This window comes from Hyperoodon ampullatus (assembly GCF_949752795.1).
Source record: "Hyperoodon ampullatus genome assembly, chromosome: 13".
NCBI classification, from domain to species: domain Eukaryota; kingdom Metazoa; phylum Chordata; class Mammalia; order Artiodactyla; family Ziphiidae; genus Hyperoodon; species Hyperoodon ampullatus.
In genome coordinates, this window is record NC_136926.1 from 63,053,344 (window position 1) to 63,067,739 (window position 14,396).

The window sequence follows — 14,396 nt, forward strand, 5'->3', positions numbered from 1 at the left end:
GGTCACCCAGCAGTGGGTGCTAGAACTTTCCAACTGCCTGATCTTTCAAAGGCACCAGTCCCTGGAACTCAGCCCACTTGCCTCTTCTCTCAGACTACCACCATTCCCACTCAGCCCTGAGACCTCCCTCCAAGCCTGACCAACTCAGGAGCCTCCCCACCAGCTCCCCTGCCCATGAAGTCCCCAGAGATGGGCCCTTTTCATTCTCAGAGCTTTATCACTAACCAGGCAGTGTGAGACCTAAGTGAGAAAGATATGAAGGAAAGATTCAAAACTTACAAGCTATTACAAGCTAAGCCCAGGCCACCGCCACTGGTGGCTCCCAAATGCCTCCTGAAATGGCAACTGGAAAGCCATCTGGGCTCTGCCCTCCATTTGAGTTCTCTTGAGCTGAGTGTCTTCTCATCTTCTTTGCACTAGGGTGAGTGGAAGCCAGGGGGCCATCCAGAAGGGCAAAGCCAACAGGACTCTGAGAATCTGGTTTGCTTCCAGACCAAAGAATGTCCCAGTTCATGGTGTCTCCACTGGGCCTAGGAATGATTCCTTACAGGCACTTACTTCCCTCTAGAGAAAAACCACATCTATTTGCCTAAAAATAGCCCCTACATCCATTAGAAACTAATTGCCTCAAGTTCCACTGTTAGACAGTCATTCCTTGGGTTTAAGCATTACCTTTTGAAGGCATCATTTTTTTGAATGCTACATCCATTCACGACCATCTCACTGTGAATTAATTTACCAGAACAGTTTCCCCCAAAGTGGCAAGACAACAAGTTGGGGACTTTAGCTGGGGAGTGGGGTTGAGGGAATTGCTATCAAATTTGGACTCTGGGTATAGCATTTTACAACAGGGGCGCTGCAGCAGGCAAACCTACACAATGCTTTCTGTGTGACACATGCACGTTTCTGCCTCCATTCTGGTCACACACCATTTCTTGGGAAAGGCTCCCTTGCACAACACTAAGCTGTGTGCATGACACAAGCCCAGTGGGTCTTACAATCCAAGTCCCTGAGTCAAGATGCTGACGCCTATAATGAGGATTCCAAGACACAGGTCAAACTTCGGGCCACTTGCAAATGCAATGAAGCAAAATATGTCTTGGGTAAGAGCCCTGAGCTTGCCCTCCAGAATAATTAAGAAATGATGGCTCTCTTCAAAGAATAAATCTTAATTGGGAAAACCAAAATTCTTTAACAAGGTGCCTCGAAGCATTTACAATATGGTGTGACTTTCAAGCAACATTTTTGGAATTTAGATACTACCAGAAAGGAAGTATCTATCTTTCCCACCAGCAAATGTGTCTGCGTGTGTCTATAAAATAAGGTGGAATGTAGGCGTGGGATAATTAATCCAAGAAATTCCAGGAATCTGGGGTCGGGGTGGGGATTAGGGTCAAAGTATAGTGGTAAAGATTGTGAGAGATTGAAGATACAAACAGACACTAGCTAGACCAGAGATGATAACAGAACTCTGACCCACCACCTCTGCAGCAGCAGCCATCCCAGGCAGCCAGACAGCAGTGGGCCCATGAGGGTCAGGATGTGGGGAATGACTGCCAGCTTCCCTAATTTGCCCCTTCTCCCAACTCAAGACAATCAGAGAAACCCAGATACGTTCCCCAATCCAATCACATAAGATGCCCGATTCTAGGTAGCCCCCCTCCAGCTTCGCCATGCCCCCAGTAATGCTACACTCTGAAGCTTTGCCAGAGTCCTGACAGCCTTAGCCTTTGCCAAAGTGATGGTGGCTCACACCCTTGCTATAGCAAGCTCTAAAGAAATAGCCTCTGTTCTCACTCGGCCTTCATTTATTTCCACAATTTCAGGAGTTCGAACCTCAGCTCGCCTGCTTACTACCTGAGTGACCTTGAGGAGTTACTTCACCTTTCTGTGTCTCAGGCACCTTATTGGTTGTGAGTTAATATATCTTTAAAAAGGACTTACAATGGTGCCTGGCAGGTAGCAGGTGCTCATTGAATGTTAGCCATTGTTACAATCATCATCGGGGGAGAATTGGTCAGGGGAGAATTCCAGGAGGAAACAGGAGTTGCATAATGAGAGTGTAGAAGTGCTAAAGAAGACAGGCAAAAACTGTTCTCATCAGACACCCAGGCACGAGCTGCATAAGATGAGCATAGTTCCCGCTCTCGTGAACTGCTCTGTCCATGGGAAGAAACCTGTGCCTGGCTCCCAAGAGCTTCAGCACCGCCATCCTCATCCTCAGCATCGTCCTCACCATCCCCACCACTGCCACCATCCAGAAGTACTTACTGAGGCCTGCTACATGCAAGGCCAGAGTCAGGAGCTGTGAGGACTCAGAAAGGAGGCTTCTCTGGATCCTGTCCTCCAGCCTGGGGAGGCAGCAGTGTGGCCTCAGGGGTGAGTGGCTGTGGATGGGCTTTAGAAATCCTAGGCTTGGGCTCTGAGTCTCTCCCCTCTGATGCTTAAGATATCAGGGGTCAGGGATGGTTTGGGGGACAACGGCTGAACATAGAAAACCAGACAAAAGCCAGGACCAAGCTGAGGATTTGATGGAAGGCTCAGACAGGAAGCACTACAAGAGGTTCACCTTTATTGCCATTACAAATAACTATCTTAAGAGGCAGTAGAACCTAATGCTTAAGACTGGGGCCCCTGGGTGCAGTGCCCAGTGCCATAACTTGCTGGCTCTGGGACCTTGAGCAACATGACTTGACCCTGCTGTGCCTCAGTTTTCTTACCTATAGAATGGGGATGATAATAATGGTCCTCATAGAGTTGTAGGGAGGACTAGGTGTATCAATACATTCAAAGGGCTTAGAAAAACGTCCAGCACAAAATAAGCCCACATCAGTGTCCATGCTGTTGCTGTGGTTCCCTCAGGCGTTAAGCTTTGTTAGTTTGAACATCTTCTCTTCCCGGTTGTATTGTTTCGACAGTGTCTGAGACAGTGTCTGACACAGGTGTTCAATTGTTTTTTAATATTTAAAAAATTATTTTAGCCTTTTTGTAATCATTTTGAACTTGCAGGCAAGTTGCAAAATAGAAGAGGGTTTCTGTGTTCCCTTCACCCAGCTTCCCCTAATGTGAACAGGTTACATTACTACCATACAAAGAATGAAAGCAGGGCTTCCCTGGTGGCGCAGCGGTTGAGAGTCCGCCTGCCGATGCAGGGGACACGGATTCGTTCCCTGGTCCGGGAAGATCCCACATGCCGCGGAGCGGCTGGGCCAGTGAACCATGGCCGCTGAGCCTGTGAGTCCGGAGACTGTGCTCCGCAACGGGATAGGCCACAATAGTGAGAGGCCCGCGTACCGCAAAAAAAAAAAAAAAAAAAAAAAGAAAGCAGGAGATTCACAATGACACAACGCTATCAACTAACACAGACCTTACAGTAAACATTTTTGAGTGAGAGAAGGAAGGAAGGAAAGGCGGAAGGTAAGAAGGAAGGAGTGTTGTGGGCTGAGGTGATCAAGGAAGGCTTCCTGGAGGAGGTGGATTTGAGCTAGCCCTTGAAACAGAAGGGTCTTGAGACAGAGAGAGTGGATGAAGAGCATTCCAGGAGGGAGAAATCACACAGAGGCATGGAGGCCCCAGGGGATGAGGGGGAAATGAGGGGAGCAGTCTATTTTAAGGCAGGATGGGGCTGGATGGTGGAGGATTGGGTGTGTGGAGGGGCAAAGGGGCAAGCGGCACAGGCCACCTCCAGATACCTGGCCTTCTTTTTGTCCAGCTGCACTTCCTCTGTGCTGCCGTTGGTTCCGTAGAGGGTCATAAAGATGTTGGAGTCAGTGCCACCACCAACCACGTCACCCGTCCACACCGTCATTTCATAGAGCACCTGCCACGAGAGGGATGTGGGTCATGGGCATTGGTCGCAACCGTTAACCCCAGTGATTTGCCTCACTCTCACTGGGGCAAGACAACACGCCCTCCAAGCTCCATGGCTCTGAAAAGAGATCTCCCCCTAATCAACTGTAAATGTCTGGAGAGCAAGAGCTAGGCCTTGTTACTGTCTGTGTCCCTGGCTGTGTCCAGTTCAGTGCTGTAGAGTTCAGTTTCTGATAGAGAACACGCGCGCAGTAGGAATATGACCAAAAGCCCCAGCGTTAACCGATTTCTATGTCAGTTGAAATCTCAACCTAAGTCTGTTCATCCCAGCAGCGTGTGTTGGCCAGACAGTGGCTTTTGGAGCCATGCAGGGCGCCATTTGAGTCCCAGATCCGTCCCGTGCTAGCTGTTGACCTGGACAGAGGCCACACCTTCTCCAGCCTCCGCTTCCTCCCCCATAAAATAGGGATAAGCACTTTGTAGAGTTGCGAGAGCTGCAGACACTTCGCCTTGGGGATGGTTTTGAGGGACTCCCTCTTTCCTGCTGCAGCCAGCACACACCCTGCACATCGGTGAGTGGGAAGCCCGCCCAGTCTGATGGTTCAGGGACTTCTGCCTCCATTCACCTGTGAAGTGGGACAGCTGCCTATTGTACGTGGTTTTCACTTTAGATTGGAATTTTGCCCTTTTGCCTGAGGTTTGCTCCAAAGAGGACGTATTCCCTTTGTCTCTGCTGGAGGGGGAGGGAGCAGCCTACTCCTCCGAGGACGGTGCCCTCACCGAGGCCCCTGCCTTGGTTCTTCCTCCAAGAGGCAGCCTCGTGTCAAGAGGGGCCATCTTCACCCCTGACCTGGAAGGTTCTCTGGTCCTGGCTTCTTACTCCATGCCTCTCACCAGGTGCCCAAGGACTAGCAATTAGGTCTCAGAGGTTCAGGAGAGGCTTGCACACATGGCCAAGGATGTGCCAGGCTGAGCATCTCCTCTGCATATACCTGTGCCCGGCCCTTCCCTTCCCCAGTGTCTGCTGTCACTCGTGAAGACGCTAGGTCCCCATCACCCAGATGCCTTTGGACTCATAACCCCAGTTATTCATGGCAGTGATCATGCCCCTGATGTTGTGTCTTTTCAGGCAACATCTAGAACCTTCACCACGCTACTGCAAGGCTCGAAGTAGTATTTCAGGCCTGGCCAGGAGGACATGTTTGCCAAGGGAGTCATTGAAGAGCCCCTTGCTTTACCAGGAAAATCCTCTTAGACCACCTAACAGGGGCATGTGTGATGGGCATGGAGCTATCAGAAATGAAAGCAGAAGCCTGACACTATTTTGCTCTAATCCAGCAGACATAGAAACAGAATGATCAAAGTGAGTGCTCGGTGGCCCCATGGAGACTGTCCCTTTAAGGCTGATCTCTCCAGACTCCTGTGTTCTCTGTGTCCATCTTTCTCTCCTTTATGCAGACACATCTCTTTTTATGTCATAGGTGTGTTTCCAGAAAGAGACAGAGAAACAGGGCTTTTGTAATTCCAGTCTGATATCAGATGTCCTGGGGAGGTGGCCAGTCCAAAGAGCCCTACAGTTCTTTGTAAAGTGACAAATGTGTGTTCTTTTGTAACAGGAATAACTGGGGTGTGGGTCTGGATTTCCACAGACTAAAGGGCTCAGAGGGAGATGCAGCTGTACCGAGCGGGGTGTGCGTATGCACTGGGAGTGGCCCACACACACGCCCACGTGCGTGCTGGGAATTGGGTCAGGACGGAGGTCCCTGGGTGAGTTGTGTGCTCTCCTACACTGACTGTCTGGCCAGAGATGGAGATGGCTGAGCAAGGGAGGGGGGTATCGATGCCGTAGAAATTTCTGCTCTCTGGCTCTCAAGCAGGGGATGGCCTGGCATCCACACTCCTGCCTGGCAAGAGTTTTAGAGCCCATAACTCAGCCCTTCGTTCTGTCTCCATATACTATATAGGCAGGGCATGCTCAGGCCCAGAGCGATTTCTCCTTACCTTTGTGTGACGGCTTCTGACCTAAATCTAGTAGCGCATGGGTTTGGATTCAGGAATAGAGATGAGGGCTGGGACCTTCCGTTTACCCCACAGCTTTTCAGAGAGAAAGGGAACCTGCAGGGTCATGTGACACAGAGGCCTCTGCGCCACCAGCTGGTCACGTTTCCTTGGGCCCCAGCACCCAGGCATCCTGCTTCCTGCCTGACACCGACCTGTGACTTTATACAACTTGTCCCAGGTCATTTGGCTAGTTAGAGGTGGAGATGGGACAGGAGCTTAGAGCACCTGCCTTCCAGCTTTTTCCCCTTAAGGGGGTCTTGTGCAGACAGCACTCACTACGAGACCCAGAGGCTCACAGTCTCTCAAATGTGCCATCTGTCCTCATGACTGGCCTACTGGTGTTGTTGCAGCATCCTTTGGAGAATAATGACTGCATGTCTGTGTAGAGCATGCAAAGCTTTTCTGGACTGTTCATGGTCTCATTAGTTCTCCTCAAGATCTTACATGGAACAGGATAAGAAGCATTATTTCCATGTGCTGTGTGAGAAAACCAAGGCCCGGAGAGGCCAGATGACTTGTGCAAGGTTACAGAGCTGCAGACAAGAAGAGACTTGATTCTCTTGGCTCCTAGCAAAGTGGGTCTGGCTGGTATATAGGGCTGCAGCCCCTGCCAGTGCCCCAGGGATGAGTCTGCTGCTTCTCTCACTGCCATTTCCCCTGCTGCTCGCCCACCTCAGCCTGCACTGCCCTTAGCCACACAACGCACAGACACAGGTGCCCCCTATACCTTCACCCCGATGTTCACCACCATGGCATCCAGGAGGTCAAAGACACGGGAGGTGACTCCATCTCCTCGGTCCTTGGCGAGCCAGCAATTGCAGCGCAACATGTACTTGGTGCCCTGGGTGGGCACAGCCAAGCATAGCTCCTCCACCAGCCAGCAGCTCTCAGGGGAGGCCCCGTCGTGGCCCAGCTAGGAGGGGACACACAGGGGCCATGAGGACAGGGCGCAACTGGGAAAGAAGCCCTCCCTGCTCGGCGTCCGCTTCCCCACTCTCTGCCTCCTCCCTCAGCATCGCCTTCCAATGTGCTTCACACTCACTGACTTGTCCCTCCCGTGAAGGTGGAGAGGTTTTGCAGATGTAATTAAAGTCTCTAATCAGGCGACTTTGAATTAATCAAAAGATTATTCTAGGTGGGCCCGACCTCATTAGGTGAGCCCTTTAAAAGAGTGTCTAGACGTGAGAGATGGAAGAACTCAGAGAGATGTGAAGCAGAAGAGATCTTCTCTGAATGGCTTTGAAGAAACAAACTGCCTTATTTTGGAGAGGGTCACGTGGCAGGGAATGCAGGCAGCCTCTGGCCTTGGTCCTACAACTACAAGGAAACAGATTCCTCCAACAACCATTGAGCTTGGGACAGGACCCCAAGTCTCAGATGAGACCCCAGCCGTGGCAGCAACTTGATTTCAGCCCAGTGAGACCTTGAGAAGAGGGCTCAGCTAACTCAGACCTGGACTTCTGACTCAGGACACTGTGAAATAATACATTTGTGTGGCCTTAAGTTATTAAGTTTGTAGTAATTTGTTACACGGCAATAAAAAACGAATACACAGGCCTCCCCATTGGGTGGGTGGAAAACGGACCTGGAGGGGCAGGTGATGCAACCAAGGTCATCCAGCTAGTTGATGGCAGGGGCCAGGAGCTCTTCCTCTGCTGCCTGTTCTGAGTGGGGTTCAGGTCGGGCCCACTCACCCTCCCACCTGTGTACTGGTCAGTTCCTTGCTTCCTTCCCTAGGGGTGGTCACCATCCCGAGGCCCTAGGGCCCAGCACCTCTATTTTCTGGATAGCGCCCACATCCAAGCCTGCAACATAGAACTCCTCCACTGAGCCGCAGCTGAAGCCTTTCTTCCCTCGGGGATAGTCCAGCCAGATGCGGTTACTGCGCTCGTCATCCTCTCCGATGAGGAAGATGAAGGCCCGGCTGTCGGTGGCTGCGTCCTTGTGCTTCCCCGTGGTGACTGACACATAGTAGGGAATAACTGCAAGAGATCATGGGAACCCAGCCTCATCACGGGCCACGTGGACCAGGGTAGGCTCGGACACTTGGAAATGACCTCTGGAGGCACTGATCTCAGCTCCCCACCTCTGAGACAAAGTACAACACAGCTTTTCAGACTGGCAAGTGTCTGCCCTCCAAGGACTGAGGGAGCTGGTAACTCCCAAGAGAAGATCAAAGAGAGCATCGCTGCCACATCTAAAAGCCCTGTTGACCAATTATCTTCGTTGCACCGAGCACTCCCATGTGAAGTGGGGTGAGAACAATAATGGCTAGCCGAGTACAGGGGTTAGATGCCTGAAAAGCTTATCATAGATAAGAAAAGCTTATCACAGCAAAAATGAGGTGGGCAAAAGCAAGGTCTCACGGAAAGCAGGAATTTAGGGAAGATAAAAAAAATACCATTTATATATGTAACCTGGTAAATCAAAGCTCTAGAAGGCACTCATTTCCAAAACAATCCAGATTAAACAGCATAAAAACTTGCTCAGGTAGTACGGCATAGAGTTCTAGTTGCCCAGCCAGTTTCCATTCTCCTTGCAGCTAGAGGTGGTCATGATATATAAGATGTTGGCAAATTTCTTTTAAAGGGTCTGACTCAACTGGGAGGAGCACCTTTTTGCCTCTTACCCTTCCATTCATTCTGCTTGGAATGTGGATGTGATGTCTGGAGCTCCAGCTCCAAGTCATCTTGGAACCATGGGCAACCTTTAGGATGGAGGCCACTTGTAAGATTGCCAGAGTGGTCAGGTTGAAAGAGCCTAGGTCCCTGAATTCACTGGAGCTGCTATATCATTCCCAACTGCTTCTCTTTGAATTTTTATGTGTAAGAAAAGAAAAATTCCTTGTTCGTTTAAGACACTATCTTTAGGTCTCTTGTTACTTGCAGTTACTAACTGAAACAGGTTGGAAAACCTTCTCCTGGCTCATCTTCCTCAACAGCTTGGGAGACACTGCCCTGGGGTAGTAGATGTTAGGTTATGCAATCTGTAGACCTTTGAAAAATTTCCAGACTAGACCTTCCTGGCTGGAATTACCTGCATTGTTTTCTGCCCATGGCTGCATTTCATCTTTACAAGGAGAGCGCCACTGGCCTTTCCACAGTTGATCATCGTGCTTAAGTAAGGAGAAGCACTTTCTTGTAGGTCCTGTCTAAGAAGGTAGGGTATAAAAAGATTGCCTCTCTGCCCAATCCCACAGTCCCTCCATGTGGTCTTCTGGAGAAAAATATAGTGGTTGACATGCTCTTATATCTAAGAGAACTGAACAGAAAAGCAGTGGATTTAAATGTCCAACAGAAAAATATACAACTGCCTTATCTCAAAAATCTGGTTGGAAAAAATGAACTTCTCAGGGGATTACAATATTGTTTTAAGAAGCAGGAAAAAACTGAAGCTAAAAGAGTGACTTGTCCAAGGCCACGCGTTTTCTTGTCAGAGCCAGAAATGGAACTTAAATCTCCCAAAAAACAGCTCAGGACTTCTTCTTCCCATCCCCCCACACTGCTCATGTCTAAAATTTGCATGGCTGAGTCCTAAACAACATACAAGGAATTCTCATTGCTGCTCTTGATTTCTGTCTCATGAGAATTGTCCTAGGCTCTCTGGGCTGAAACTATTTCTTGGGAGTCTGGGTGAGGGCAGAGTTTAGGATGATACCCTCCTGGTGGTAGATCAGCAGATTACGGATATCATCATCCTAACTTCTCTTAGCCTTTGTTTCCCCATCTGTAAAGGAAGCTAATTGCTGCCCTCTGTAAACAAAATTAATAAACAAAAACGTCAATTAAATAGAGTCTGGAGACCAGAAGGGGGAGCTCTCACTCCCTATGAGGATGGCAGTGTCCAACAGGAAAAAGAAAGACTCCACTTCTCTCCTGGCAACAACTCAGTCAATGAAAAGTCCTGGACTCTTTCTTTACTACAACTCTCCCAACTGCCTTTTCCAAGAGTTCTCCTCCCTTGCTCTGTGGGAACTTGCATGTAGTTTGCCAGGGTTGCAGACTCCAAATTGCAATTCTCTGTTGATCCCAAAAAACCAATTTTGCTAGAGAAATAACTGGCAGTCTATTTGTTTTAGGTCAACATTTTGGTGGCCCGTACAGGGATCCAGAGAAGAGCCCCAACAGGTCTGGGGCTGGTGAGCAAACAGGTGAGATACCCACAATTGAGCCCATTGTGCCCACTGCTTTTCTTGTCAACCCTGGAGTTTGAAGGTATGTCTTTTTCCTGGATCTGAGCTCATACTCTCTTAGCATTTGAAGCTTTCCAGGCTTTATCTGGGATCTATTTTAAGGTTTTGTCCTTTCTGGTTAAGGCCTTGTTCTGTATACGAGTAATCATTTGCCACCTTGGTCATATTTTGAGATCAGACTCTTTCAACTGAAACTGGTTAGGTTTCAACCTGTTCCCTTTGGAACGGGGGCTGTTTCATTGCAACTGTGCTGTTTCAGCCTTTGACCCATTCCTTTGGAGCAGGGGTTGTTCTATGAGAAGTGGGCTGAGAAGCCTTTGGCCTGGCTCCTCTAGGACCAACCTGTTCCCTTAGAACTTGCTAGTATTAGGCCTGCAGTTCCTTTGCAAGCTGTTTGAGATATTTGAACTGTTTAAGCTATTGAATTGAGTTGTTAAAAATGTAAGATGGTTGAGTTTTTTAATCTGTTTAAAAATTATTCTTTTACTCTATAGGAAAACCTCTGAGAAATAGGATCCCAGTTATCTAAATATTTTGAGGGCACCCCTCCTACAGGGAATCTGGTCAATTTTATGTGTAAAAACCTCAGTTCTTCCTCGTACACATTTCTAACTAAATAGATCTACCTGACCAAAGGCAATTTAGAATATCAATGGCCAAATGGAACTTCTGAAATCCCCAAACTGAATTTTTTTAAAGCCAAATTGGAATACAATAGTGCTAAAATTTCTAGAACTGAATGGAATGTGTATTTAGATTGGTACTTTGAGGCTTCCAAATATTATCATAAGCCTAAAATTGCCTCTCTGCAAGTGAGCCTTTTGTAAGTAGCAGTACAGATGGGTCCTGTTGTTTTTAAACCAATCAGCCACCCTATGTCTTTTGATTGGTGCATTTAATCCATTGACATTTAAAGTGATTATTGATAGCTATGTCATTTTGTTACTTGTTTTCTGTTTTTTTGTAGTTCTTTGTTCTTTTCTTCTTCTTTTTAGTTTCTTCCCTTTTGGTTCGATGATTTGCTTGTGTTCCTTTCTCTCTAGCTTTTTGTGTATCTATTGTAGGTTTTTGATGTGTGGTTATCTTGGGGTTTGTATATGTTGACCCATAGCTATAACTGCTTTGTTTTAAACTGGTAGTCATTTAAGTTCAAATACTGCCTAAAAGATCTACATTTTTTTTACTCCCCTCCCCCATGTTTTGTGCTTTTGATGTCATATTTTATATCTTCATGTCTATCTTTTAGCTATTATAGTTATAGAATTTATTTGCCTTTACTAGTGGGATTTTTCCTTTCCTAGAAGTTCTTACTTCTTGTTGCAGCTTTTTTTTTTTTTTCAAACAGCATTATTGGACTATAATTGCTCTACAATGGTGTGCTAGTTTCTACTTTATAACAAAGTGAATCAGCTATACATACACATATATCCCTATACCTCCTCCCTCTTGGGTCTCCTTCCCACGTCTTCCTCCTACCCCCCATCCCACCCCTCTAGGTTGTCACAAAGCACTGAGCTCATCTCCCTGTGCTATGTGGCTGCTTCCCACTAGCTATTGATTTTACATTTGGTAGTGTATATATGTCTATGACACTCTCTCACTTCGTCCCAGCTTACCCTTCCCCCTCCTCATGTCCTCAGGTCCATTCTCTACATCTGAGTCTTTATTCCTGTCCTGTCCATAGGTTCTTCAGAACCATTTTTTTTTTAGATTCCATATATATGTGTTAGCATATGTTATTTGTTTTTCTCTTTCTGACTTACTTCACTCTGTATGACAGACTCTAGGTCCATCCACCTCACTGCAAAAAACTCAATTTTGTTTCTTTTTATGGCTGAGTAATATTCCATTGTACACATGTGCCACATCTTCTTTGCCCATTCATCTGTTGATGAACACTTAGGCTGCTTCCATGTCCTGGCTTTTGTAAATACAGCTGTTATGAGCATTGTGGTACATGACTTGTTTTGAATTACGATTTTCTCAGGGTATGTGCCCAGTAGTAGGATTGCTGGGTCATATGGTAATTCTATTTTTAGTTTTTTAAGGAACCTCCATACTGTTCTCCATACTGGCAGTATCAATTTACATTCCCACCAACAATGCAAGAGGGTTCTCTTTTCTCCACACCCCCTCCAGCATTTGTTTTCTGTAGATTTTCTGATGATGCCCACTCTAACTGCTGTGAGGTGATACCTCATTGTAGTTTTGATTTGCATTTCTCTAATAATTAGTGATGTTGAGCAGCTTTTGATGTGTTTCTTGGCCATTTGTATGTCTTCTTTGGAGAAATGTCTATTTAGGTCTTCTGCCCATTTTTGGATTGGGTTGTTTGTTTCTTTAATATTGAGCTGCATGAGCTGTTTATATATTTTGGAGATTAATCCTTTGCTGATTCATGTGCAAATATTTTCTCACACTCTGAGGGCTGTCTTTTCGTCTTGTTTATGGTTTCCTTTGCTGTGCAAAAGCTTTGAACTTTCATTAGGTCCCACCTGTTTATTTTTGTTTTTATTTCCATTACTCTAGGAGGTGGATCAAAAAAGATCTTGCTGTGATTTATGTCAAAGAGTGTTCTTCCTATGTTTTCCTCTAAGAGCTTTATAGTGTCCAGTCTTACATTTAGGTCTTGAATCCAGTTTGAGTTTATTTTTGTGTATGGTGTTAGGGAGTGTTCTAATTTCATTCTTTTCCATGTAGCTGTCCAATTTTCCCAGCACCACTTATTGAAGAGACTGTCTTTTCTCCATTGTATATCCTTGCCTCCTTTGTCATAGATTAGTTGACCATAGGTGTGTGGGTTTATCTCTGGGCTTTCTATTTTGTTCTATTGATCTATGTTTCTGTTTTTGTGCCAGTACCATATTGTCTTGATTACTGTAGCTTTGTAGTATAGTCTGAAGTCAGGGAGTCTGATTCCTCCAGCTCCGTTTTTTTCCCTCAAGACTGCTTTGGCTATTCGGGATCTTTTGTGTCTCCATACAAATTTTAAGATGATTTGTTCTAGTTCCGTAAAAAATGCCATTGGTAATTTGATAGGCATTGAATTGAATCTGTAGATTGTTTTGGGTAGTATAGTCATTTTCACAATACTGATTCTTCCAATCCACGAACATGGTATATCTCTCCATCTGTTGGTATCATCTTTAATTTATTTCATCAGTGTCTTATAGTTTTCTGCATGCAGGTTTTTGTTTCCCTAGGTAGGTTTATTCCTAGGTATTTCATTCTTTTTGTTTCAATGGGATGGGAGTGTTTCCATAATTTCTCTTTCAGGTTTTTCATCATTAGTGTATAGGAATGCAAGAGATTTCTGTGAATTAATTTTCTAACCTGCAACTTTACCAAATTCATTGATTAGCTCTAGTAGTCTTCTGGTGGCATTTTTAGGATTCTTTATGTATAGTATCATGTCATCTGCAAACAGTGAGAGTTTTACTTTTTCTTTTCCAATTTGTATTCTTTTTATTTCTTTTTCTTCTCTGATTGCCATGGCTAGGACTTCCAAAACTATGTTGAATAGTAGTGGTGAGAGTGGACATCCTTGTCTTGTTCCTGATCTTAGAGGAAATGCTTTCAGTTTTTCACCATTGAGAATGATGTTTTCTGTGTGTTTGTCATATATGGCCTTTATTATGTTGCGGTAGGTTCCCTGTATGCCCACTTTCTGGAGAGTTTTTATCATAAGTGGGTGTTGAATTTTTTCAAAATCTTTTTCTGCATCTATTGAGATGATCATATGGTTTTTATTCTTCAATTTGTTAATAAGGTGTATCACATTGATTGATTTCTTATATTGAAGAATCCTTGCATCCCTGGGATAAATCACACTTGGACATGGTGTATGATCCTTTTAATGTGTTGTTGGATTCTGTGTGCTAGTATTTTGTTGAGGATTTTTGCATCTATATTCATCAGTGATATAGGTCTGTAATTTTCTTTTTTTGTAGTATGTTTGTCTAGTTTTGGTATCAGGGTGATGGTGGCCTGATAGAATGAGTTTGGGAGTGTTTCTTCCTCTGCAATTTTTTGGAAGAGTTTGAGAAGGATGGGTGTTAGCTCTTCTTTAAATGTTTGATAGAATTCACCTGTGAAACCATCTGGTCCTGGACTTTTGTTTGTTGGAAGATTTTTAATCACAGTTTCAATTTCATTAATTGTTATTTGTCTGTTCATATTTTCTGTTTCTTCCTGGTCCAGTCTTGGAAGGTTATACCATTCTAAGAATTTGTCCATTTCTTCCAGGTTGTCCATTTTATTGGCATAGAGTTGCTTGTGGTAGTCTCTTAGGATGCTTGGTATTTCTGCGGTGTCTGTGGTAGCTTCTCCTTTT

General features: G+C 45.7%; 1 protein-coding gene across 3 annotated transcripts in view; it reads right to left on the reverse strand.

Moving 5' to 3' along the window:
* The window catches only part of LOXHD1 (lipoxygenase homology PLAT domains 1), a gene marked incomplete at both ends in the record, with an annotated part of 209,235 nt that overhangs the window by 35,312 nt on the left and 159,527 nt on the right, over positions 1–14,396 (reverse strand). For 2 of the 3 annotated variants that reach the window (XM_079717302.1, XM_079717300.1), the window contains 3 exons: positions 3,693–3,820; positions 6,599–6,784; positions 7,645–7,853. In XM_079717302.1, the coding sequence (XP_079573428.1) occupies positions 3,693–3,820; positions 6,599–6,784; positions 7,645–7,853 (523 nt within the window). The remainder of the gene's footprint in view (positions 1–3,692; positions 3,821–6,598; positions 6,785–7,644; positions 7,854–14,396) is intronic. The other variant, XM_079717301.1, reaches the window with a different exon arrangement.